Source organism: Adiantum capillus-veneris, chromosome 12 (assembly GCF_014529385.1).
Source record: "Adiantum capillus-veneris isolate H3 chromosome 12, ASM1452938v2, whole genome shotgun sequence".
NCBI lineage: Eukaryota > Viridiplantae > Streptophyta > Polypodiopsida > Polypodiales > Pteridaceae > Adiantum > Adiantum capillus-veneris.
In genome coordinates, this window is record NC_140942.1 from 75,919,297 (window position 1) to 75,947,239 (window position 27,943).

At 44.2% G+C, this 27,943-nt stretch overlaps 1 protein-coding gene across 6 annotated transcripts; it reads left to right on the forward strand.

The window, feature by feature from the left end:
- The first annotated feature begins 6 nt into the window (after positions 1 to 6).
- Positions 7 to 27,882, forward strand: LOC147445973 (phenylacetaldehyde reductase-like). Of its 6 annotated transcripts, none has more exons than XM_086525302.1 (7): positions 7 to 163; positions 257 to 366; positions 1,101 to 1,270; positions 23,245 to 23,436; positions 23,690 to 23,852; positions 23,996 to 24,188; positions 27,411 to 27,881. In XM_086525302.1, exons 2-7 carry the CDS (start codon positions 261 to 263, stop codon positions 27,550 to 27,552), a joined length of 966 nt encoding a protein of 321 aa, XP_086381428.1. In that variant the 5' UTR covers positions 7 to 163; positions 257 to 260; the 3' UTR covers positions 27,553 to 27,881. The 6 variants fall into 6 exon arrangements, with proteins under 6 accessions (XP_086381428.1, XP_086381426.1, XP_086381424.1 ...); XM_086525300.1 differs by having other exon boundaries at positions 36 to 167; positions 27,411 to 27,882; XM_086525298.1 differs by having other exon boundaries at positions 36 to 163; positions 249 to 366; positions 27,411 to 27,882.
- Positions 27,883 to 27,943: the final 61 nt, after the last annotated feature.

Below are 27,943 nucleotides of genomic sequence, written 5' to 3' on the forward strand. Positions count from 1 at the left end.
GTTCAAGCCCTCCCTCTCACACACACACACACACACACACACAGACATACAACGCGTCTCGAGCTCAAACCATTCAAACTTATCCCCACACGCACGCAGAGGAAAGAGGAGTCTCAGCTTTGGATTTTCCTGCGAGCACATTCCTTTCCTTCTGTAGTGCAGGGTTGGTAATGTCTATCAGATGCTCCAAAACATGCATGTGCTGTTATTAAGAATTGCTAAAAACAAGGTTCTCTATTCTGAACAAGATGTGCAGGCAGATGGTGCACGTCTGTGTGACTGGAGGTTCTGGATTTTTAGCTTCTTGGTTGATCAAGCTTCTGCTCGAGCGTGGCTATCACGTCCGGGCTACTGTGCGTGATCCTGGTATGCGCATATGCATTGGACAACTTCACTATAACTTTACAAAAGACCCGTAAATGAACAAGGCGTCTGCCGAGGCAGACGATGGCACTGCCTTTCGATGGACGCACAGAGAGAGAGAGAGAGAGAGAGAGAGAGAGAGAGAGAGAGAGAGAGAGAGGCCTCCTATTTCTTTCCACCCACATGGCACGGTTTGAGAAAAGTATGCCCTTTCTCTCGAAAGGCAGTGCCAATAAATCAAATATATACATGTACAGCTCGATGAATCCAGGATACACTGTGTGCACACATTCGTTTGTGTGTGGTGACTGGTCTCGTGCTGATGCAGATCCCTTTCAGTTTTTCAAGCTTTCCCTCAGGCTATCTTTACGTTTTGCCTGGGAAGTTGGTGATATCACTTCAGACATGCATCAACTTTCATATGAATGCTTTTAGCTTTTTGCTGATGAACGCTTCTTTTATATATGGTCTTTTCTGTGGGTTTTCCTCGCCTTAAGGTTTCCCACTTGTAAATTAATCCCAAAGATTACAAAAGAAAAGTGTGCGTATGAGAGGGAGAGAGAGTGAGAGAAACCTATATATGTCCTTATAAACAAACTGGGTCAATATTCATTTTGCCTAATCCTGGAGGTAACTATGATTTCCTTGATTTTGCAACCAATATAATCAATCAAAGACAAAAGGTTTTAAACTGAGGTGTATATAGCTGACAATCAATTGAATAATTTATGTCGCAGACGACTTCACAAAGACGGCACACTTATTCAGTCTGGCACACGGAAGAGAGAGGCTGGAACTTTTCAAAGCAGATCTTCTGGATGAAGGGTGTTTTGACACCATTGTGGAGAATTGTGAGGGGGTCTTTCATACAGCTTCACCAGTCAACATGGTAACTATTAATCCAGAGGTACTTCACCCACAACTTTCTTTGTTTCGATGTAGCAAATAGCCCTTACAACTTTTGGATTGTGCCTGTTCTGAATCATAGCTGATTCAATGCAGTTTAAAAGTTTGTATATGTGTGACGTGTCACAATGCACAGTCCATAGACTTGACCCAAGAGCAAAGATAGAGATTGCATATATCATGATGACATGGTGACTGGTACAATGGATAATGTTGCAGCCTAGCCCTATGGTTAGGGTGGTTTAAGGAATCCTATAAATAGGACCTCGGGCTCATTGTGAGCTATCTTATGTGATCATCACACTTAGACTCTAAGTCCTTGGCCGCTCTACCCGCACACCCGTAGCGGTGTGGGACTGGTGGTATGGGAGACGAGCCCTTGTGGTAGAGGCAAGCTCGTTGGCTGTGGCTTTATGGCTGGGAGGTGAGCCTGATGTCTGCTCTCCATGCTCGTCTATGCGTGAGTGGATGAATGTAATGAGGGACTAACATTGGCTCCCACGCTCCGGGGTGATCCCGTATTGGCTTTATGGCTGGGAGGTGAGCCTGATGTCCGCTCTCCATGCTCGTCTATGCGTGAGTGGATGAATGTAATGAGGGACTAACATTGGTATTAGAGCTTCTTCCTGCTCCTACATACGACATGGCAACGTGCAAAAAACCATTAGAGCTTTTACGGTCGTGATGGTGTAGCCTGACACGCTCTCTACCCTCTTGCATAGGATGGTATGGGTGCTACTAGCAAGAGAGGGGGCACATGCAAGCTGATGGTGTGAGTCCATCGTTAAGTCTTTCATGTTTTAGGCACATGGATTGTCGTGTGTGGACGTTGATGCTAGCTGTCGTCACATGGATGCAAGGTGTGTCTTTGGTTTTCGCCTCTTCGCAGTCATGTGCCCACGTGGCATGAGGACTCCTTATGGGGCTGGCCACTCCAAGGATATAACGGTTCCTCTGTATGCACATCTGGTGAAAGGCCTTTCTCATTATGGGGTATATGTTGCAGGAATTACATGGAATTGAAGGTTTTCACGCACATAATCACAGATTGGATTGCTTGTCATCTTGCTTCAATACCTGAGTAGTAGGATTCCTTGACCTACCTAATTCTCTGGCACACGTTGCAAACACATGATGTGAACAAGGCTGTCCTATGCAGCTGCTTTGCACCAAGTGCACATAGCTTCTCTTCAGGAGTAGTTGTGCATATGCTGTCCGCAGATTGTAGGTTCAAACTGACCATGTTCCAGCATAATTTGCATGATTTGCTGCTCCTGTTGCTTGCCTATACAGCATACTCATTGCCCAGTGCCCGTAATGCAAGGCAGCATGCTCCCTGCTCCCTGCCCATTGCCACTGCAGCACGGCAAGCAGCAGACACTCGCGCAGCAGCTGTGTCCATTTGGACCACCCTAAGCGGCAGGACGCATAGGCAGCTGGCTGGGCGGCAGCCTACAGACAGGCACACAGTGGGCCGTGCAGTGGAGGCTTCAATGCACATGGGCAGGGCCCAGGCCCTTCGGCGGCAGATGCGTGCTGATTGAGCTCACGCGGCAGGGCGTTAAGTTTCTCACCGCCCAGCCTCCAAAATTCCCTTGTTATGACGCGAGCTTCAAAAGCTCCAACATGTCTCTCAAGCTCTAGCCTAAAAACCTGAAAACTCCCCAATTACTGGCAAATCTGAGAGGTAAGCTCACTGGGAAATTCCGCCGCTTGAGGCGGTTCACCTTCAAGGGCGGTTAGCCTTCCCTGCCTCTTTATTTAAACCCGCCGCCAATGGGGAGTGTGATTATCTCGTCACCACAAGCTCTTCCTCCTACACGAAGTTCTCTCTCCTTTTCAACTCTGCTCTTTGCTTATTTACCAAAAAGTCTTGGATGTATTTCCACGCGACCTGCTACTACATACTCCTGAATATTATTACCTACGTGCATGTTAGAGTTACGGTCCTAGTATCTCCCAGGGACAAGTGTTAGAGAGTGAGGGCTGTTTTGTGGCTTTGCCCAGCCAGTGTGAGGTTGTTTTCTCATGTCGGGATGTGTGTAGTCATGTTTAGCTCGGGTTTTAGCTTTGTTCCATTGCCATGTAGGCTCTTGCCTGCCTTGGGTATTTTCCCGCAGCCGGTTTCGTGCCTTCCCAGGACCCTAGGGCCCCTTACATTGCTCTTTTTTATCAACATCTAGGACCATTGTATCAGCATTTGTGCAATCTAAAGCAAATACCTCTCTAGCGATAGAGAGGGGGGGGGGGGCTTGGTGGGGGGTTTGGAACCCCATCTGGTGTTAGTCCTCTCTCTCTCTCATAGTATCATTCTCTCTTCTCTCTCTAGTCTATTACACATCTCTCACATAAAAGAAACCTTGAGTATTTCAATGAGCACTCATCCTAAGCATTCACCATCAATCACTTCCGCTGCAAATTACAATGAGCCTCCTATATACGTTTAAAAACTTCAATCTATTGGCTAGTGAAGTTGCGATTCCTTCCATTTGACCCAATCATTATCTATCCAATCCTAGTAGGCTAGGGGAAATCCCATATGCTCATACTCGTCAAGTTGGGCTTAACCCCAACAAACGCCCCCTTAAACCAAACTTGGGGAGTTTTACGAATGATATAATGCTCATGGCTCATGGGTTGTGGTTATTGTGGGTAGTGTACTCTTAGGATACTACTAACACATCAAGGCATGTAAAACATTGATTAATCGTGGTGGTTCTACATAGATTCATTACCATGATTCAAAAGGTGTTTTTAATCTCCTATGCTAGGTTTACAAGGTAGTTCTGTAAGTAATACAAATTTATATCATTCATTCATCTGTATGTTGTTGATGTCGTGCAACAAATCGACCTTCATGCTTCATCATCATTGGGTCTTCTTCGTCTTCGTCTTCGTCTTGATGGTCTTGTTCTTGATGTTTATCGGTTTGATTGGTCGAGAGTGCAAGCTTCATAGCCGATGGGCGGAAGCACACATACATTCCATGTGTTGTTGATGGCGTGCAGTGGATCGATCTTCATGCTTCATCATCATTGGGTCTTCTTCGTCTTCGTCTTCGTCTTCATGGTCTTGTTCTTGATGTTTATCGGTCCGATTGGTCGAGAGTGCAAGCTTCATAGCTAACAAGCAGAAGCACACATACATTCCATCTGATGTGTCTTGTGTGCGCATACATGAATGGGCGGTCTTATTAGTCTTTTGTCAGCAATGTCTAAACCCATGCCTGTGTGTACAACTTTCTTCATGCACATGTATTGCATCCATGTGTTGTGTCTTGTGTGCGCATACATGAATGGGCGGTGTTACCAGTCCTTTGTCAACAATGTCTAAACCCATGCTTGTGTGTACAAGTGCCTTCATGCACATGTATTGCATACATATTATGTGCCAACTTGAAGGATGCACAATTTGGACATACATTGTTTTGTGGGCGAAACTTAATGTGCTTGAAAAAAAATCTTGGCAAGAGATCTCTCGCATTGCACTATATGAAGAGGTTCTTGGGCCCGAGCCAAGGTGGTGAGGAGGGTTCTTTGCCTTAAGAGAGCTTGACCACGGGAAGGAGGCTTTAGCCATGCTTGAAGCAAAACAACACGGGATCCCACCCTTAAGTTTTGAATGCCTTGGGGCACTTCCATATTTTTGTTAAGTCGATGACCACGGAACCATTGCTGAGTTGCGTGTGGTGGCGGGCTCAGTTGGGACAGTTGTCACCTGCTTGAAGCATGAAAGTCTGCAGGGGAAGAGGAAGCGATTGTAGCAAGCACAAGAGAAGAGAGGGGGGCTTCAGAGAGAAAAGAATTAGGGAGGAAGTGAGTAGCATCCATTGGGGGAATAATTCTTTTGCAAGCGATTCCATTAAGAAAGGGCCATGGACCCGCGAGGACGGTGCTGTCACAAACTGGTGACGTGGCAGGCCCCCCGACACACACACATTGCTGGTAGACTCCCGTGAAAAGTGCCGACAGGCTGACGTGGCAGTGTCGTTGTAAGGATTCTAGTCGCTAATCCTTAATTAAGTACTTAAACTCATGATTAAGACTTAAGAAACTGAAACTGAACTTAGAACAAGACTTAGAAGACTCTGTGTTTGATTGATTGAATGTGTGTGATACAAGGGCTCCTTATATAGGAGACGAATAGACACAAATGAAAAGACACGTCTCTTGGTGAAGAGACATGACTTTAGACATAAAGACACATCCTTTCGGCGAAGAGCTGCAACCATTGGGCGAAGAGTCGCACCCGTAGAGCGAAGGGGTGTGACCAGTCGTCAAAGGAGTGTGGCTTTTGGCGAAGAGGTATGTCTTTTGGGCGAAGGGGTGTGACCATCCAAGCGCAGAGGTCCTCCTTGGCATGGCACTTCGCGTATCTGCAACTAGGAAGAGATGTAATACTGCAACATAGTCACAATCGTGACAGTCGTACAGATCTCCGCAAAATCCACTGACATGCTGACGTGGCATTGTACGGATGTTCCGTAAAAGCGCTGACATGTCGTACAGATTTTCGGAAATTACATTGCTGCTGTTGGCTGGCTGAATTAGTGTTGAAAGCTTTTGGGGACAATTTGCTTTATTTTTGAAAGCTTTTGAGTTGTACTGATCTCCGCAAAATCCACTGACATGCTGACGTGGCATTGTACAGACGTTCCGTAAAAAGCGTTGACATGTCGTACAGATTTTCGGAAATTACATTGCTGTTTTTGGCTGGCTGAATTAGTGTTGAAAGCTTTTGGGGACAATTTGCTTTATTTTTGAAAGCTTTTGAGTTTAACTTTTGGGGCTCTGCTTTTGGGCATCCCTTGTAAGAGTAAATAAGTCCTTTGGGACTCACTCCTCAGAGCATCTGGACGCAGAGTCTGAGAGTGAGTACTCGCAGACTCTCTTGTACTTTGCACACAGATTAATATAAAAAGAAATACCGAAAGGGGCGCCAGTCTTTGGGGCCAATACTTCTTGGCACGGAACTACGTCGAGCCGTGTCGTCTTTTGTGAATTGTTTTGAAGTGAATCTCTGTTGTGTTGCGGTAGAATCTTGACTTGGGGTGTCCAAGTTTGTTACAGTGGTATCAGAGCGCGGCCGATTTCTCTTCTACCGGGAAATCCGATCCTTTTGTCGCGACACTTATGGATTCTGAAAAGAATCAGTCGACTTCTTCTGCATCTGCTGATGCGGGAGGAGATCACGAAGAAGATTCAACCTAATATACAGAGGAAGAGTACGGGCCACCTCGGCCTACTGAGTACGACCTTCAAGAGATGGAATTTGGGGCCAATACTTCTTGGCACGGAACTACGTTGGGCTGTGTCGTCTTATGTGAACTATTTTGAAGTGAATCTCTGCTATGTCTCGGTAGAATCTTGACTTGGGGTGTCCAAGTTTGTTACAGGTACCCTCCTGATTGCCTTTGTTGATGAGCAAGGTGCTACAGCTTGGAATATGGTCTGATTCTGCTTCTAATCTCCATCGCAATGACACACATGCACCTCAAAAAGGCGAGACACAAGGCAGCGATTCTCAAAGTTTTACGGGCTAATCTCCATCGCAATGACACATATGCACCTCAAAAAGGCGAGACACAAGGCAGCGATTCTCAAAGTTTTACGGGTAGCGGGCATGAATGCTCTGGGGATCGGCGACCCTTCCACTGGCATTCCTAGAAGCAATAGCAGCTCTTTGGCCGGTGCAAACGGCCAAGGTGGGTCTATTTCTGCATAAGAGATGGAGATGGTGGCTTGGGCGCAAGAAGAGCAGCGGTTGCAGTTCTTGCAATGCCACATTCTAAGAGGGGATTTGAATAGAGGTGCCATCAACAGAGGCGAGGCTTCAAAGGTGAGGTATGGTGCATGCCGCCAGAGGGGATGAGATTAGTTGAATCTATTGGCTAGTGAAGTTGCGCTTCCTTCCCATTGGACCAAATCATGATCTATTCAATCCTAGTAGGCTAGGGGCTTTCCCCATATGCTCATACTCGTCAAGCTGGGCTTAACCCCAACAATGCCATGGGTGCTAGGAACAAATACGCTCACTGTTGCTCCTCGGACCTCGCCATCGCGCACCCCTCCCCCTTCTGATCCTATTTGCCCCCCCCCCCCCCCCCCCCCCCCCCCCTCCGGTTCACGTTACCTCCCCGTGCCCCTTCTCGCGTAGCCCGTCCGCCCTCTCCCTGCTTTGCTTTGCCACACAAACCCCCCCTCCCGGCTCCATAGATGTGCAGATTCTTGGGAGAGGTTACTACCAAATAGAGTTTACGTCTCTAGAAAGGGCAGCCAAAGTGATCTTGATGAGCCTACTCGACAAACGGGCTGCTCGAGCTTGCTTCAGATAGTGGCACCACGACTTCGTCCTGACTTCAGATGTGCTTGAGGAGGCGCCAAATCTTCCTATCTCAGCTTGTTTCCCAAGCCTGAGGCGGGAGTATCTCCCCTTACTTGATTTGCTCCAAACTCAGGCCCTTGAGTCCTCCCATCATACGGGGGACCTTGCGATCACTGATTTGGTGCAGACCCTCTAGCATTTGGCCAAGTTCATAGTGACTTTGCCCGATGCCATAGGTTGCACATATTATTGTTCACTTTTTTGCACGTGCAGTTCTCCTCTTGCTATGTATAGGACTTTTGGGTAGAGGATGTGGCTTAGAGAGCTCTACAGGCATCTTGGATCTTTGTGGGGCATGTGATGCGATCTCTTTTGTCTCGGGGTGGCATTGGATGCGGATTATTTCCCAACCAAACCGGCCTCGAAGATTGCTTACCTAGCTGCTGTAGCATCATCTATCTTCTCTCACTGACCCCATGAGGATGGTCTCATGGAATAACTAGGGTCTTGGAGGACCACAGTTTGTACGCCATTGATGTCGTTTGAGACGGGAGCTCCAGAGATGCCTTGTGGGTGGACCTATTGATATTATTATCCTACAAGAGCATCATCGTTGTGAGAGCCGCATTCGGCGATGTGGACACGTTCTGCAAGGCAGATATGGGACATTTTGGTCAGCTATTTTTGGGCCTAGTGACATTTGGAGCGGCTGATTAGGAACTTCTCGTGGTTAGGGCGAGACTCGCAAGGCTTGGGCCAAGGTCTCCTGGTATGTCATCTCTTTACCTTGCTCTCGAGGAGGGTTGGCGATTATCGACCCAACACGGCAAAGTAGAGCCCTTCTAGGGAAAGAGCCCTTGTCAGGTGCAGCGAAAGTGTTAAGGATTTAGCTTAGATCTAGTACTCCGCACAAAACAAGGGACACTTTACTTCTCTTGAAAGAACTGAATTGAACTGAAAGAAAGAGAGAGACACAAGAGAGAGAGAAAAGAGACGACACCGAAGCTGGTCCCAAACCCTCAAGGGCCCCCTTGCTCTGTTGCCAAGTACTTTCTTTATTCTTACACAATGCTCATACAATGATGCTAAATACTGAGATGCTGTTTCTAATGGGTATTGATGCCACTGACGCTGGGTACTGGTACTGATGCTTCTGATATTGGGTACTACTGGGTATTGATGGGTACTGCGGGGTACGGAGGTACTGACAGGTACCAAGGGGTACTGATGGGTTCTCTGTCGACGACGACGACGATGTATTGCTGGAGTCTATGTCGACGACGAGGTACTAATGGAGTCTATGTTGACGATAATGATGTCGATGACGAGGTACTGATGGCTCTTTGTTGCTGACGATGATGTGAACGACAAGGTACTGATGGGTCTATGTCGATGACGATGATGTCAACAACGAGGTACTGATGGGTGTGTGGATCCTTATGCCAAGTCAAGGCACAAGGGGTACTAGGTGTTGGGGTATTGTGTTGATGACGGTGACGACGACGCTATGACTGACTACCGGTACTGCTAGCGATGCTAGGAACTGCAACCAATGACGAGGCTAGGGCTGAAAGCTATCGTCGAGGACAATGACGTCTAGAATTTGCTGGCGTTCATGGATGAAAACGCTGATCATACTGGCTGAAAAACGCTGGTCATGCTGGGTGAAAACGTTGGTGAGAAAGGGCTGAAAACGCTAGGTGCTGGCCTACAATTCCAAGTCTGCAAGTTCCTTTGCTACTGTTGCCCCTTTTGCCAAGTGCTAGCGCCCAAAGCCTCCTTATATAGGAGGCACAGGCTGGGTCGAGCACGCACACCGATGCCCCTGCGACCAAGTGAGGAATAGGCTGAAAATCTTTTATTAAAAAATAAGGTGCTAAGAGGTGGTTCACGCGGCAAATTTCCTACATGCTGAAATGTTGTCCTATGCAAGAGAGGGTATGCAACTATGACCGGCTTGGACATGCACGTCCTTCTAGAGGCTCACAAAGGTGCCAAGCTAGGTAGTAGGTTCTAAGCTAATGACTCATGCTAGACTGTAGCAGAAGCATGTCCACGTAGCGTAAGTGAAGTGCGCACGTGATAGCCCTGGAAGGAATTGTTGCTTCACTGGATTCGAGCACGGGTCCCACATACGGATGGCCCATGGAGCCCCCCTCCACACGTTGGATTGGCAGCTTGTACAGATTTTCGTGATTTACGGTGGCTGATTTCCAACGCCAGTTTTTTGGACCAGTTATTTTTGAGTTTAAAGGCTTTTCATGTAAACTGCTTTTCATAGGCCAAGGGCCTTTAAATATGTGCAGAGGGCTCATTCTTTGGTACGCTTCAGTGAGAAGATGCAGAGCGCGAGTATTGGCATTGTACTGAGTTCGAGTAATATAAGGAAATACCGAAGGGGGTGTCAAGGTTTGGGGCCAATATTGTCTGGAGTGGAATTCCGCCACTCCATGTCGTGTGTCGTGGTTCAGTTGTTATTGAAGTGCTAAAAGTCTGTTCAGTCTATTCTTTTCTATGTACCCATTTTGTGATAGTGGTATCAGAGCTTCAGGCGTGTGCTTTTCTAAAAGCATATTGGTCCTACAAAAGAGCAGACAGAGCAAACCGACGCTTCCAAAAGTCTACTGGAATTTTATTCGAAGTATCCTCGGGTCCCAACACCGGACTTATTAGTCACTCCCACCCTTACTTCATTGCGCATCGGGCGCGCTCCCTTCTTCATGTTGCTAATTGGACTATTTTCTTATTTTTAATGATTAATCTCTTTTTATGATATTTTATTATGCGCACTAAGAACTGTTAAAAGATTGTAGCTACAGGAACCGCTATCAAGAACGGACAATTCTGATGTGTCATTTGATTGGTGACGGTAAACATCGCGAAGGAGTTTCCGTAAGTTCGGTGGAAAGGGCCGGGTTACGAGTGCCCCTGATGCGTCACATGATGGGTGACGGGTGCATCAGTAAGGGGGCAACCCGTAGGCTAAGGAGGAAATCCGAACTGAGTAAGAAAGTACGCGTAAGAAGGCAAGCACAAGAATAAAGATGGGTTCAATGAAGCTTTTTACGAAAAGCAGGAACAGTCGTGGGAGGACAGATGTTTTCCCGCGAGGAGTCTGTGTCTGCATTGCATCTGTGTCGTGTCCTGCACCTCGGGACGCCTGGAATGTGTCCGTGTAGCATTGTTTTCACTAACCGAGTGAGTTTTAAAGTTTGAACAGGTTCACACTTTATTTTATAAAGTGACCGGCCCCTTTATTAATAAAATAAAGCAAGCAAGGCTCTTAATAAAAAAAGCCAGCGCTAAAACTAAGGCAGGGGGCTGAATTGCGATCTCTCTCTCTCTCTCTCTCTCTCTCTCTCTCTCTCTCTCTCTCTCTAGAAAACGCGATTTTCTCTCTCCTCTCTCTAGGAGCGCCAAGCTCTGCTTTTGGACCCCTATTCCTGCTGGGTGTCAGACCCTATAAAAGGGTAGCCAGCGTTTTAGTTTGGGGGAGCCAGAAGCAGCAGGAAGTGCAAGCGCTGGGATTCTGGAGCAGAGACTGGCGACGGAATTTGCAAGTGCTCGCGTGACGACTGAGTACGGAGGTCGATTCTCCGAGCAAGGAGCGACATGTATAAGGTGTTGATACGCATTGAGAATTGTTGCTTAGTGTGGTTTGTTTTGCAAGAATCTCTAGTCTCGCGGGAAGGCCCTTCACGGGAAGTACGGCTTCACGCCTGAGTCCCTTATGGGAAAGTACGGCTTTGCGCCTAAGTCCCTTACGGGAAGGAACGGCCTTGAGCCCAAGCCCTTTACGGGAAAGCACGACCTTCGGGTCTAAGATTACAGAACGGAGGGGTTTCCTCGGGTTCTCGTGCTTGTATAAGAATTCTCCCTGAATAAAAGAATACTCTTAACGGGGGGGGGGGACCAGCCCATCTTCTGGTCCCCAATACTGTGTCGATCTTCTCCCTTCTCTCAAGTTTTCAAAGAATTATAATTTTCAGATTTTCTAAGTGCTCGTGTACGCTCCCGTTTTGTGACACTTCACCGCTCATGTCTTACAGGGCATAAGCCATAAAGATGTACCATGCAGTGGTGGAAGTCTATAGCTACCAAGCCGCACACTCCAAGGACTTGGCAAGCTTTCAAGAATTTTTTTGCCGGAAGATATATGGTTTTTGACATCTTCCTTCGGAGTGTAACTTCTGGCAAAGTGGGGTATCTTGAAATGCTTGCCATGGAAACCGTAGAAAGATTATAACTTGAAATTTCTCGACATCTCTTAGTAGGTGTCTCTTTTTGAGCTAAAAACTTTGGAGGTCCAGTGTGACTGCCAGGTCTTGGGACTACCATCACTACCACAGGAACATTGCTTATCGAGGCTTGTTTCGACTATTCAAGAGTTTGTGGATCATGCTGCGGTCGGCTACGACCTTATGGAAGGAACCTAACCCTAATTTTTGGTGCAGGTTTCAGGATGGAAAGTCAGTCGACTTTTCGAGCTCGACTAAAGTTTGAATTTTGTCTGAGAATCTGTTTGAGAACTTGTTTGAAATGGATGGTTTTTTTTTGAACCTGTCTTGGTGCCGATTTGAATTGTTTGACTCTGGTTTTAATACTGATTTCATTGATTGGTGATTGTACTCCTGGGTGGAGAAGTGAGAAATACATTTTTGGTATTGTTTGAACCTCAAAACGAAGCATGCCGATGTCAGGGGAGCGTTTCGTTGTATGTTTGAAAACCTCGGAATGACGCAGGCCGATGTCTGGGGAGCGTTCTGTTGTATGTTAAAAAACCTCCGAACAACGCAGACGAGATGTCTGGGGAGCGTTTGGTTGTATGCTTGAATCTCCAAGCGACACTGGTTGCGGTCTAGGGAGCGTTTGGTTGTACAGTCCTCTGAGCTCACGGCGGACCTTTTTAGGTTATTTGCGGAGAAAGTGACGAGATAGTCGTTGAGTAGCTTCATACTGTAGACTGGTTGTCTTGGGGAAGTACTCAACGACGCTGTTTCTTGTGTCTGTAACATGCATATGTGAGCATTTGTGTTGCATTGTGATGTGCCAACCACTGAATATTTCTAATTGGTTCAGATTGCCTGGGTATGTAATTTTAATGGATCAAGACACCCATGGAAGATCAGTGCGGTCTGGGTGTGATGGCTAATTTTACTACGCCGGAATATCAAGAGTTCCGATATGGATGAAAGGAGAAGCCAACTCCTTGATCAAAAGTGTTGAAAGGAGAAGCCAACTCCTTAACAGAAAAAAGAGCAAACTCATTGTCCCTCGGAAATTTTTGAGCTAACTTGAGTTGTTTTGCAGATATACTGTAATTGCGGACGATTACTCTCTTTCATGAAGGGGGGATGTCACAAATTGCTGACGTGTCAAGCCACTGAAGAACGGAGCCGACTTGCAGATCCCGGCCGAGGGGTCTAAACCCTAAGTGAAGAAGCAGAAGCAATAGATGTACAAAATCCCGCAATTCACACTGATTGATGATGTGTCATCTTGTACGGAATTCTGGGTTTTGCGTTGACATGCTGATGTGGTAGAATTGTATGGAATTCCGGGTTTTGCGCTGACATGTTGACGTGGCAAATCTGTACGGATTTCTGCGTGCATGCTGACAGTGATGACGTGGCAGTCTGTATGGATTTCCGTGGCTGATTTCCAATGCTAGATTTTTGGACTAGTTGCTTTTGAGTTTAAAGGCTTTTTATGTAAAGTGCATTTCATAGGCCAAGGGCCTCCAAATATGTGTAGAGGGCTCATTCTTTGGCACGCTTCAGTGAGAAGGTGCAGAGCGCGAGTACCGGCATTGTACTTAGTTCAAGTAATATAAAGAAATATCGAATGGGACGCCAAGGTTTGGGGCCAATACACTCTGGAGTGGAATTCCGCCACTCCGTGTTGCGTGTCGTCTCTCTTTCAGTTCAGTTGTTATTGAAGTGCTAAAAGTCTGTTCAGTCTGTTCTTTTTTATTGGCACGTGGTGTCCGTCTTGTGACACCAGGAGTATCTGCTAGGTCTTCCTCCATTCATTTCGCATTCAATGCCAGATGGTTCTTAAGATCCATCGTTCACTTTACCTTTCTCTTTCCTGTCTTGGAAAGTCAATATCGTTCCGGAACGAGTATCTCCTCGTTCTCTTTCAGTTCAGGTTCATTCAAGAGCTATCACTGTCCAAAGCCATCATCATCATCTCATTCATAATCGTGTTATTTGCTCACAAATAACAGGTCTTTTGCATACAACATTGATTTCATCCAAAAATTCAAGATCTTCTTCCAAAAAGTCTTATGTCATAAATTCATACAGCAAAATAATGTTAATTCCTCCATAAAGTTCTAATGAAAATCTCTGTTGGACAAGTATCTCCTCGTCCCACTGCATTTCCATTTTGTTAGTCATCCTGATTCTTGTGCCTTGTTGGGGCACTATGCAGCGATATGTCCTTGTTCTCCACATTCAAAACACTTCCCTGCTTTGAAATATTCATCTTTCTGGTCTTCAATTAGTAGAGTTCGTGTATCTATTTGTCGTTTGTTTCTGTCTTGACTATCGAAGGTTCATCTAGTAATTCAAGTTACCCGAATGCATAGCGAATCTCCGCTTAGCATGTCCCATCAATTGTTGAATGGACTGACTTCTTCTCAAGACAATAGTCTCGAATTTCTTTGGGGAATCCACAACAAAACTTCTCAATCTGTTCCTTAAAACTGATCTTCTTGAGAGAAGAGGTCGGAAGGAAAGTATCCCAAAATCTTTCGCAGTAATCATCCAAAGTGTCACCCCTGATCATTCGAATATGGTTCTAGTCGGTTCTTACATCTCACTAGCCATGAAGAAATAAAAAGTTTCTTGAATTTCAGCAACTTTGTCGGTGCTTGTTTCCTTAACAAGAGAGTGGACCACCATGTTCGTGCATTGCCTTTCAAAAAGGATGGTGCTCGTCTGATTTTGGAGTGCTCTGTATAGAGGCCTCCAAAAAATGCTATATCAAATTGTTGGATAAAGGCCAAGGCTTTAGGAGCATCTCAAAACCTTGAAAAGGTTTCGAACTTTACCGCTTTTCCACCTTAGAATTCCTTGGCCTTCTTGCCCTTGTCGTCGAGAAAATCATATTGATTACTCTAAAAGTGCTTCTTTTTAGTCTGTTCGTCGTTTCTTGCCCTTTCTGTCCTCATCACTCGAGTCAGAAAAGGATGAGTTATTTGAGCTATCACAAAAAGATGAGGACAAACTGGATAATGCTTTGAAGCGTACACGCTTCTTCTGTTTTCTTGCTTTCTCAAAAGAGGATTTTTGGCCCAAGTAACCAGGGAAGTCAACTCCCTTGTTACATTTCTTCAACTGCTTCTCCTTTGACCCAAATAGTTGGTTTACTCGCTTTTCAACAATGTCCTCGAGTTCATCTTTAGTAAACATCCTTGGGATAGGAGGTTTCTTGATTGCAGGTTTTTATTGGCGACTTAATGGCTTTCTGCTTGGCAAACTGAAGCATTTGCTTTGCGCACTCGTCAACGTCCTGTTGACGATGCATCTCCATGAGTTCATACTGTGAAGGCCGAGGTGGCCCGAACTCATTCCCTGCTAATCCACTTGAATTTTCCGTACCGCCTCCCGCTTTGGAGATAACAGATGGAGTCGTCTGAATCCATATGTAATCCATGGTTTTATGCCCTGTAAGACAGAGCGACGAAGATGGGAGTGCGCCCGATGTGCGATGTACGAAGGGTGGGAGTGGTTGATAACTCCGGGGTCAGGGTACGAAGATCCTTCAATAACAATTGCCCAAGTGCCTTGTTTGCTCTTTGATAGGACCGGTATGCTTTGAGAAAAGCACATGCCTGATGCTCTGATACCACTGCAACAGGCTTGGGCACCCCAAGTCTAGAATCTGTCGCGACACGAGAGAGAGATTCACTGAAAATAATTCACAACTTTAAATCACAGTTCAGTTCGAGACGACACGGCTCGGCGTAGTTCCGTGCCCAGAGGTATTGGTCCCAAAACCTGGCGCCCTTTCGATATTTCTTTATTTTATTAAATCTTGAGCAAAGTACAACTCCCGTCAAGAACCTTTGCTCTCAGACTCTGCGTCTAGATGCTCTGAGAAGTGAGGCCCTTAGGGTTCTTTTATTCTTACAAGGGTTGCCAAAAGCAGAGCTCCAAAAGCTATAATCTCAAAAGCAAAAAGTCCCAAAAGCAACTTGTTCCAAAAATCTGCGAGAAAAGCACTCGGCGTAATTTACAAAAATCCGTACAGGCTGCCACGTCAACACCTGTCAACACAAAATGCGAAAATTCGTACCGTCTGCCACGTTAGCATGTCAGCGCAAATTTCAAAAATCCGTATTGTTTGCCACGTCATCATCCGTACTGTCTACCATGTCTGCCGTGGTCCTGCCACATCATCACTTTGTGACAAGTGCTAAGAGTCTCTTCCGTTGTTCTTTTCAGTTGGCACGTGGTGCCCTCCTGCTGCAATCAAGTTCCGTTCCATTCATTGTGTTTCTCTCCTCTTGCTCTTTCTTTTGAGTATATCCATTGTCAATTTGGTGGAGATTCGTGTCTACGTTGTGTGAGCCTTAATTTGCTTTAGTTGCACAAAGTGATGACGTGGCTACGGACAACAGAAACCCAGAAACCCAAAAATTCCTGCAAACCCTAATTTCTGGAAATCGCGGAGGTGGAAGATTTAAAAAAAAAAAAAAAAAGAGTGACGCAAATCCTAGCTTTTTGCTACGCAAGGATTTTGGATGAGAGAAAGAGAGTTGAATTGCTTTATTTTAACTCTCATTGAGAGAGAGAGAGAATTTGCTTTTGCTTTCAACTTTTGGGGCTCTGCTTTTTGGCATCCCTTGTAACATTTAAATATGCGATGAGGGCCTCACTTCTCAGAGCATTTGGATGCAGAGTCTGAGAGTGAAACCCTAACCGCTCTTTGTACTCTTACATTGATTTTAATACATAAAGAAATACCGAAAGGGGCGCCAATCTTTGGGGCCAATATCTCTAGGCACGGAACTCCGCCGGGCCAGTGTAAATCTATTGTGATCTGTGAATTGTTTTGAAGTGGTTATTTGGTGCTGTCACGATTGATTCTTGACTTCGAGTGTCCAAGTCTGTTACAGTGGTATCAGAGCACGGCCGATTTCTCTTCTACGGGAAATCCGATCCCCAATTTTTTTTTCCGCGGCACCTATGGCTTCACGCAATGATCAGTCGACTCCCTCTGCATCTGGAGATGCGGGTAGGGATCACAACGAAGATTCCGGCAGAGTATGGCCCGCCTCGACCTACTCAGGCGGAGCGGCGAGAGATGGAGCGTCGCCAGTTGATCGGCGATGCAACGAAGATGATGCTCAATTTTGCGAAGGACCCAAAATTTGCAAAATATATGAGCGAGACTTCTTTTCAGGAAGTGCATGAGCAGTGGCAGAAAACCACTACACCCACTCTCAAGAAACCTTCTGCTCACAAGAAATATTCAAAGAAGGAATTAGAAGAGGTGGTTGATGCACGGATTGCCCAGCTTTTTGACGCGCAAAAGAAAGCCAAAAAGCACGGCAAAAAGAAGAAGAAAAGCACTGACTTTCCGAGATATTTGGGTCGTCAGTCAACTTTTGATAAGGCAAAGAAACAGAAGAAGCGTGTTCGATTTGAAGGAGTATCCAGTTCTTCTTCTTCTTTTTTTGACAGTTCTTCTAGCTCTTCAGATTCGAGCGAAAAAGACAGAAAAGGTAAAAAGCGAAGCAAGAAACAAAGTTTCGGAAAGGGCAAGAAAAAGGCAAAGAAGGCTAAATTTTGCCCAGAGATTGACAGTTCTACCGAGGACTCGTCTACAGACAGCTCAGATTCGGATGACGGAAACTTTTATGCGAACAAGAAGAATTTTTACAAAGCCAACCAATATGACTTTCTCGAAGATAAAAGCAAGAAAGTCCGAGAGTTTAAGGAAGGTGGCCACTCGATCAAGTTTGATACTTTTTCAGGATACTCAGATGCTTCGAAGGCTTTCTCTTTTATACAGCAGTTTGACATCGCTTTCGCGGGAGGACGCTATTCAGAGCACTCAGATTCAAAGAGCTGCCTCTTACTTTAAGGGGAATGCTCGTACTTGGTGGTCCACGCTTCTTTTAAACAAGACTACGCCAGGTAAATGGCTGAAATTTAAAAAGCTTTTTATTTCTTCTTGGTTGACGCAAGAATATGAACGAGATATACGAGCTGCTTGGAACCATCTTCGGATGACCAAGAAAGATACAATCAATGCTTATTGTGAAAGATTCTGGAGCTCTTTTCTACCCGCCTCTTCATTCAAGAAGATCTCGTTCAGAGAACAGATCGAGCGGTTTACCTTGGGTCTACCTACAGAGATCCGAGATCACTGCTTGGAACAGAAGTCAACTTCCATTCAGGAGTTGATGAGTCATGCGAAGCGGGGCTTTGCCATTCACTCTGGCAGTCTGACTTACCTCACAGATGAGAACACGACACAACAAGCCGAACAGACTTCTGGGAATGAAAGTAGAAAGAAAAAGAGCAACCCAGAGAAAAAGGATGCACGATCCAAGCTTACTCCTCAGGAGCGAGCTCGATTCATCAAAGAGGGGAAGTGCTTTGGATGCGGGGAACAGGGACATATCTCCGCGAAGTGCCCTAAAAAGGCATAGAAAGAACAGAATGATAAAGAGGACGACATGCCTGAGAGTCGAGAGCAGCTGAGGAACGTGGCAAAAAAGGCAGATAGAAAAGCAGAACTGATATCACATGTCGTGGGACCTGCACCGAATCTAATGAATGAAAGTACAAACTTTGCCGCTTTTGGGGCAAAGTTAACCCTCAAGAAGCTCTTTTGAAGGAGCCAAGACCAACTTCTTTTCACTTGGAATTGGCGGCTCGATTTGGAATTACGCCAGACAGACTGACGCCACAAGCGGAGGTAGTTCTACTGGCACCCGGATGGGATGTTGCCATTACACCGAGCATTGGCAAACTTCGTTTGCAATGACAGGGGTGTTTAGGGCACGCGAGTGACGTTCTACTCAGGATCCCTTGTACCATAAGAACTACGCCGTGGTTGACTACCAAGCCGAGAAAGCGACTTTGATAAATGAAGGGCTTAGAGAATTGTACTTGATGAACTTCAGTTTCTTTACTCATTCTTTTGGGAGAGAACTGAACGATGGACAAAGGTTGAATATGTTTTGACCTGATCAAAAAAACGCCAAGATTTTTCTCCACACTCATGTTGATTGTTTTTCAGAGGGCCTGAAGATCAGACCATTGACTTGATACCTGGAAGCACACCACCGAACCGGCCACCGACCGTGTGAGCCGAGTATAGAATGAAAAGATTATGGACCCTGTGAAAGACCTCTTGGAAAAGGGTCTTGTCCAGCATAGTACTTCATCGTATTGCTCTCCCTGTTGTTGGATTTGAAGAAAGACGGATCTTGGAGAATGTGCATCGATTATAGCGCTCTCAACAAAATCACCATCAAGAACAGATTTCCGATTCCTAGGATCGATGATATACTCGACAGGTTACAGGGATCCTCGTGCTTTAGCAGGATTGAGTTGAAGAGTGGATATCATCAGATCCGAATCGCGTTGGGAGACGTCTACAAGACAGCCTTTCGGACGACTTTTTGGTTATTTGAGTTTTTGGTGATGCCTTTTGGCTTAACCAATGCTCTTGCGACATTTAACCGGATGATGGACATGATTTTTCAAGAGTACAGGCTATTTGTTGGCACTTTCTTTGATGATATCATTGTTTTCTCCAAGAATGAAGCAGAACACAGAGATCATAGAGATACATTTTTTTTGGGACACTTTGTCTCAGCAATAGGAGTGCAAATGGATCCGGCCAAGATAGACACTATCCATGATTGGCTCGATTTGAAGAATGTCCATGAAGTTGAAAGCTTCTTGGGACTGTGTTCGTACTACATACGGTTCATTCGAAAGTTTGCAGAGGTTGCTTCCCCTTTGCATATCTTGATACAGAAAGGAGTCCCTTTCTCGTGGGGATCCACAGAGGTGACTGCCTTTCAGACATTGAGAGAGAATTGACTACAGGAGTAGATTTGACTTTGCCGGACTTGCAGAAGTCATTTGAAGTATTTTGTGATGCTTATGGTCGTAGTCTGGGTGCGATCTTGATGCAAGAAGGCCATGTCATTGCTTACGAGAGCCGATTGTTCTCTAGGCCGGAGATGATAACACAGATTTATGAGAACGAGCTTTTGGTGGTTATCCATGCTCTTACTCAGTGGCGGGATTACCTACTCGGAGCGGATTTTACTGTCTTTTGAGACCATTAGAGTTAGCGCTACTTCTGCCACAGAAGCAACTTTCGAAAAAGCAGATGCGGTGGGTGAACATCTTGTCACAGTTTCACTTCCAGATTGTCCATGTGTAGGGACAAAAGAATGTGGTGGCAAATGCTTTGTCTCGGAAGCCGTTGGCTCTGGCTATTTCCGCGATACATCATAGGAGCTTCGAGGATATGGTCGATCAATATGCCACAGATACAAATTATGCAGATATTTTCACATGGATATTGGATGGGGAGACAATAGCTGGATACTCCCTTCGGGAAGGCTACTTGATGAGAAAGACTACGTTGTGCGTTACACAGCCGTTGCGGGAAAAGGTTATGACTGAATGCCACTGTCCACCTTTTACGGGTCACCGCGGCATTGCTACCACCATGAAGGGGTAGAGAGATACTTCTTTTGGCCGAGACTCAAAAAGGATGTGGAAGAGTTTGTGTGCAGTATGCCAGAAGGTCAAGTTTGACAGACATAAGGCATAAGAATTGTTATAGCCTTTACCCATACCCACCCGCCCCTGGGAAAATATTGAAATGGATTTTATTTTTGATCTCCCGAGAACACAGAATGATCACGAAGATTTTTCGATTACATGGCACGTCTGAGACGATTGTCTCCGACAGAGACCCTAGATTTATGAGTTTGTTTTGGAAGGCAATTTGGGAGAACATTGGCACGCGGTTGCAGTTCTCGTCATCGTTTCACTTACAGACCGATGGGCAATCTGAGATTTGCCAATTCAGTGGTTTTAGATTTATTGAAGTCTTGTATCTCGGATCAGAACTAAAATTTCTGCTAGATGAGGGTATCTCGAAACAGATGCCTTGATTTTGATACTAAAGTCACCGATGTCTCTTTGAGCTTTTGGGATACTGAGGGCTGACAGTATTCTGCTGGATGACTTTATGAAATGGAATTCTTAATAATGATACTGATTTGTTCTTGACTTATTTTGAGTGCAGGAACTGATAGACGAAATGACTGCAGCATTTTGGTCTGATTGATCTCGAATAGACATGGTTGCAATAGGGGTTAGTCAATCGGACATTGATGAGGTCCCGATTGGACCTAGATGTGATTGCTAGCTACATTGCCGATAAATCACGGTCTAAGATCCGAATGAATGTTGAATGTCATGTGATGTCCTGTGATGTCGTGAGATGTGACTGTCGATTTTGTACATGTGCTAGATGTGTGTTCCTAGTACGTAGGTACTAACAGTCAGTGCCTGCTAAGACGGTTTATGGCTTTTGTCGATTTTGCAGGCGTAATCGCGGTCGATTACAATCCTTTCAAGAGGGGAGTATGTCACAAAGTGATGACGTGGCTACGGACAGCAGAAACCCTAATTTTTGCAAGAAACCCTAAAATTCCCGCTAACCCTAATTTTTGTCAGAAACCCTAATTTCCGGAAATCGCAAAGGTGGAAGATTTTTTTTAAATTTAAATAATTTATAAATGAGCGACGCAAATCGTAGCTTTTTGCTACGCAAGGATTTTGGATGAGAGAAAGAGAGTTGAATTGCTTTATTTTAACTCTCATTGAGAGAGAGAGAATTTGCTTTTGCTTTCAAGCTTTTGGGGCTCTGCTTTTGGGCATCCCTTGTAACATTTAAATATGGGGTGAGGGCCTCACTTCTCAAAGCATCTGGACGCAGAGTCTGAGAGTGAAACCCTAACCTCTCTTTGTACTCTGACGTTGATTTTAATACATAAAGAAATACCGAAAGGAGCGCCAGTCTTTGGGGCCAATATCTCTAGGCACGGAACTCCACCGGGCCAGTGTAAATCTATTGTGATCTGTGAATTGTTTTGAAGTGGTTATTTGGTGCTGTCATAATTGATTCTTGACTTGGAGTGTCCAAGTCTGTTACAGTAGTTATATTTTCAAGTTTAAATGCTAATCTTTTGATAGGAGGTGTTGTTAGATTGTTTATGTTCGTGACCTGTGAAAAGATGGATCACAATTTGTGTACCTCTCAGAATCAAATTTATAGGGTCCAGATTTGTCCTCATGCCAAATGGTCCTTGCCTATAGTCTCCTAGAGTTTCGTAGCCATATTGGAGTAGTCTTAGATCGAATTGTACACAACAAAATAACTCATTGAACTCTAATATCATTGAATCCGATTGGCTCTTCAAAGATAGACAAGTAATGTTTACACATACTTGAAACAACTCTTTAATTGTAAACACCTCACTAGAGAACACCTACAAAAGGCGCGAATCATGGTTCCCTTTGAGATGCGTTGACCCCTAAAGTAGGCAGTCCTCACATCTCATGTTGAAGCAAGGTAGTACAATTGTTCTCTTCTCTAACAGATCACCTGCAAAAGACGAGAGGTGTAGTTCCCTTGGAGAGGCGATGGCCTCTAAAATAGGCACCCCCAACAAGACATGACGGTACAACTTACAAGTTACAACTAGAGTGCCATGCTAGCACAGGGTATGGATATGCATACGATTTACCATGTCCGCATCTGCCGTATGACGGTGATGTCATCAGCTTGTCTCCTTGCGTATTGCAAAATTATCAACCTCCTGGTTAGCTGCCATGTTATCACTTTGATGGCACCTGAGGTCTTTGCAAGATAGCATCTGCCACTGCTATCTTGTTTCCAAGAGCATGTTAATTCTGGAATTGTAACATAGATAGGAATTTTTCCTAATGCATCTGCACTCTGATAGACTTCCTCGAGAATTGGATGGAATATTTTAATAACAAAGTCTGTTCCAAAGAGACAATGCCTCAAAATAGAGAAAGCGTATATAATTGTCTTGTTCTTTTCATCACTTGAAAAATGTACTCTACATCTTGAAGGCAACTGCATGACCTTCTCAATCCAATCTTGCACCAATGCAATCTTGAGATCCTCACATGTATTACATTGTACTTTAAAAGCCTACTAAAGAGAACAAGATGACAGAATTTGCACAGATGTGTACATACACATATACAGAGGTATAGGAGTCGTCATAAATGTCTCGATTCCTATTTGTAAATGTATACATGTGTGTATGTACACATACATGTGATATAGAAAAAGACATTCTAAGGCACTTCTCACTTGTTTGTAACCCTAATTGCATCTCATCACTAGTTTGGTGAATAATCCAATCGTCCAGCCATGTGTTGCACATGCCTCACAATGAAACACATTCTTCTTAATCTCAAGTACCGAAGAAAAGGCTGCTACATGAAGATTGTCTCCTAATTTTCTCTAAACTGCTGAAAGTTTGTTCACAATGTAGCACAATAGATTGTCATCTTTGCATGCTTTTTAACGGAAAGTAATGCTTGTTCTGTTATTCAGGAAGAACTAATCAAGCCAGCAGTGAAGGGGACCCTAAATGTGCTCCGTGCATGTGCAATGTCAAAGTCTGTGAGAAGAGTCCTTCTTACATCTTCCATGGCAGCAGTTGTTTCAAGCATTACAAACAACCAAGAGACGCCAACTGTTTATGAGAGCACATGGAGTGATCAAAGCCACTGGAGAGCAAAACGCGTAATCTCTAATCTCCCTATGATCTCAACTTGCTGTCTTCCACGGATCCATCATCCTAGCTTTTGACTGACTAAGCAAAATTTGACAGAAACCATGCGTGCGCATGCACAGGCACAAAATGGCTACCATTTCAGCATAAGAACCTATTAACAGTAGATCGTTTATACAGCATGCCAATATCTTATATTCTTGCGGCCAAACTTCGTGAATTGTACACACAGAACGACCTTATTATTTGTTTCCACATGTGCAGTTTTGGTATGGGTTGTCCAAGCTGTTAGCAGAGGAAGCAGCATTGTGCTTTGCAAAGGAGAAGGGTATTGACCTTGTAACTATTGTCCCAGGAATGATAGCTGGACGATGTCTACAACCAAATCTAGACACAGCATCAAAGCTTGTCATGGAAATCTTAACAGGTTTGACAACAACATGCCTATGATTCATCTCTCTCTCTCTCTCTCTCTCTCTCTCACACACACACACACACACACACACACACAAGCATATACACTACTACATTGCAGAAGGAAATGTCGGCATACCATTGTGTGCAATGTAGGGAAACGGTCATTTCTGCAGAATGTTGCTCATGCGTGGGTGGATGTGAGAGATGTAGCAGAGGCCCATATCTTAGCTTTCGAGACACCATTGGCTAGTGGGCGCTACTTATGCGCACGAGAAGTTATGGATTCCCCGACACTGCTAGAGATTTTACTCAAACACTATCAACTACCAAAGCCTGTTTTACAAAGGTAAGCTATTGGGCTGCCCCGAGGTTTGAACTCAAGCACGTTCTTTTTATCTTAATTAGATTAGATCATGCAAGAGAAATTAAACTTTTCAAAAAATGAGTAGACCAATTTGTGGGTATTGTGGCCAGTTTACATGTATAGGACATTCGGAAAACCATTACAAAGAATATGTTCAAGAGAGTCAACTACTGTTATTCACCAGCTCTAACAACCACCCTAGCATCCATAGATGTCACTTTTGGGAAGAAAAATCTCTAGCATCAAATTTGAGTAACCATTATAGAGAATATGATCAAGAGAATCGATTTGCTTGCTCTTCTTGAACCCTCGCATTCATAGAAATGATTTTGGGATGATCAATCCCTACTTTTGCTTTCTCCAATTCACACCCTCTCTATGTCATGAAAAGGGATTTAAATAGGGGGCTCTACTGTCCTCCTCTGTCATACAATTATACTAACGTTTGCAATCAATGCATGAGCATATGGATTTCTAATGTGCCAAAAAGTCTACTCAGCGATAGGTTGTGCCACACGAATATAAGCTATGTTGTATACTTAATATCAACCGCAACTGCAGTGGAACTAGAACATGTACCATGTTCAATGTTTTCTTTTTTAAATTTTTCGATGCTCGACCATAAGGGTGTACAATAGTTCCATATAAAAAAATCATAAGGTGTTACAATCAATACACGATGCATCTTTTTTGTCCAAAATGGGTTGTTAGTCCCATGCAAGCTATATTCAATAGCCAATATGTATGTTTTAAGAAATGTTTTTAACCATGGCCAAGAAAAAATGCACTCAACCACCCTGTTCTATATAAGACAATCCCCATTCCTAGAAGAAATGGAGGGATCATGAGGTTAAATGAAAGTTTGGTGATACTAAGCTCTATAACTTACACACAGTATATGTTGACTTGCAATTTCTCACATCAAAATAATTTGAACTAAATATTGTGACAGAGAGAGTTGGCAAAGCCGATTTCCTAGTTTGATATCTCTATTAGGCTTAGGGTTGCAAGAATGTGGACAAATCTTGAAGGAGAAAGATAGCATAACATGCTAAGAATCATGTCATTGTGTGAATGTACAAAGAGGATCATGAATGTATATAGAAGTCATAGGGGAAAACATTTTTCTTAGGGTGGTCCTAATTCCATGGATATTGCACATAGTACTATCATAAAATGGGAATACTTGGTTGGAAACATCATAGTGCACATGTTTTGCGGTCGATGCTACAAGTGGTTTCAGTGGCTAACAAGAATTGAGTGACACAATTGCATATGTGAGGATATTAAAGAATCGTTTTGTTGCTCAATGACAATAGCTTCTCTCGTTAGTTATAAAAGAATCCCACATCATAAAATGTGATATTCTGTGAGAACGAGGGGGCGGGGGGTTGTCTCATTGCAACAAAACAAAGCATATTTTACCATGCTAAGCTAATGATAAAATATAAGGAATTTTTGACAGGCTAAGGAAGGGAGATAAAGAAACGATCTAGTGTGAGTTTAGTTGGTAAAATAAATTGAAAGTAGCACATGATCAAGGATCCTAAGTTTTGGACATGTCATCTTTAAATAGAAGATTTAATCTTTGGTAGATGAAGCATAGATAATCTTTGGTAGATGAAGCATAGACATAGTATTACTGCAAGGGTAAAAACGCGTGAGAGAGAGAGAGAGAGAGAGAGAGAGAGAGAGAGAGAGAGAGAGAGAGATTCATTATTGTCCATATGACCCGTGGGACCAAAGACGCATACAAAACCGTTCCTCCTCTCTAGAAGGGGAGGGTGGAAAGTGTCTCCTCTTTACATGAGAGAGGGTGGTGTCCACAACCTAGAATGGAGAGGTCTTTCCACTAGCCATCTCCTGGAAGAACTTAGTGGCAGTGTCTAACTCCATTTTTACAAGCAAAATAAAAACTACCAATTATGTGGTATCATGGGGGGCTGCCTTGGTGGACCGAAATTCCTCAACGATTGCGCATCTTCCACAATAGACTACCCATTTTCCAGTGCTCTGGCTTGAATCTTGGTAAGCTCTTCTCTCTTACATCGGAGTTGCATATGAGTCAAGTCCTCTGCAAACCAAAACTCGATGTCCTTGAGATTCTTTGATTGATACAACATAGTATCACGGGCTACTTTGGACTTAATTGGTATGATTCCATGAGAGCCACCATTTTTGGTGACATGTGAGGCTATGGGCTGAACCTGTGATGTGTCGAGCATTGTATCCCACTTGACTGTTGGCATTAAACTAGCAAGCTGACATACTGAAGCGTGGAAATTACCTGCTATGTATCACTCTTGAGGGAGTCTGCCAATCCGAAGATTGAGGGATTCAACATCTCAACGTTTGAACTCATGTATCTCCATGTTGACATGAGCTTGGATATGGGATGGAAGACTTGCGGTGATCTCTTGAACTTGTGCTTGAATGGTATTTAAGTCCTTTGCCTCCATCTCGGCTTCAGCGAGGTTCGCGAGACGTGCTTCAACTATATCTAGGCGTTGTCGAAGGAGGAGGTTCTCCTCTTGTAACACTTGGATTTGTGCTAGGAGGGCATCCCAATCAGAGGCTCGTACGTCAGGAGGTTTCTTATGGGTCCGTAGGACAAATGCAAGAGACTTTCTTCTAGCATAGATGATGGGGTTGGAAAAGGGTGTACCCTAGAGGTATAAGACAAAAGAGAGAGAGAGAGAGAGAGAGAGAGAGAGAAAGAGAGAAGAAGAAGACATATAGAGAGATTTTAACGTTGAAGGACCAATCCCAAGAGACCTCAAAGATCTATATGATGAGCCTTGAACTCAAGACCAGATATGTGTGTGTGCGTGCGTGCGTATGTGTGTGTGTGTGTGTGTGTGAGAGAGAGAGAGAGAGAGAGAGAGAGAGAGAGAGAGAGAGAGAGAGAGAGAGCATTACCCTTTCATCTCAAAAAGTTTAGTAAATCTATGAGCTTCAAGGCCCGCCATACATATGCAACTCCTAATAATTGTGAAAGCATACTTTTTTTTTACATTAGCTTGCTGCATTTGCAGTTTTTAAGAAACAATAAATCGCTTAGTTGAAAATGTTTAATGGTGTTTTTTAATGTGTGTAACAAATACATTTTTTCCATTTTAGTGAAAGCGTAGGATTTTGCATGCAATAACTTTACATGTTTTAAGTGGGGCCTGTGACTTAGTCTAATCAAAGGTTCTTGCTCAGTTTTGTAGATAAGCCCTTACCATCAGCTCCTGTCTTCAAAGTGTCAATCCGTAAACTAGAGAGCCTTGGGATTAACCTTAAACCCATTGAAGATGCTATCATGGAATCAATAGAATGCTTGATTGAAAGAGGCCTTTTGTAAGGCAATGGCCATGCTAAGCATAATAATTAATGATTTTATAGAATAATTGTGCCTCATACATAGTCACACATGCATTAGGTACTCCTCTTTTATGTAATTATGCAAGTCTTTTGCCAACTACATCGATTTTGGCATGGGTGTGCTAGTTATATGTAATTGATAACTGTGCTTTCTGTGACCACATCCTAATAAATAAAAGTTTAAAAGATTAATAATCTTTTGAGCTTGTTTGTGGCGCCTTTGTAGAGGGCACACCTATATCAACAAGTCAACTAGACTCATCTAACTACATGATCGACTTTGTACACTTCAATTTTTTCTAATCATGTAGCATCACATTGTTTCTCTTGGCTCGATAGATACACAACTATGTAGGAAAAAATTAATGTCC

Coding starts and splice junctions, on each gene's coding strand:
- LOC147445973 (XM_086525298.1), top strand. CDS start 249: ATGTGCAGGCAGATGGTGCACGTCTGTGTGACTGGAGGTTCTGGATTT. Junction 367..1,100: donor GGCTACTGTGCGTGATCCTG/GTATGCGCATAT, acceptor TTTATGTCGCAG/ACGACTTCACAAAGACGGCA. Junction 24,189..27,410: donor CCAAAGCCTGTTTTACAAAG/GTAAGCTATTGG, acceptor GTTCTTGCTCAG/TTTTGTAGATAAGCCCTTAC.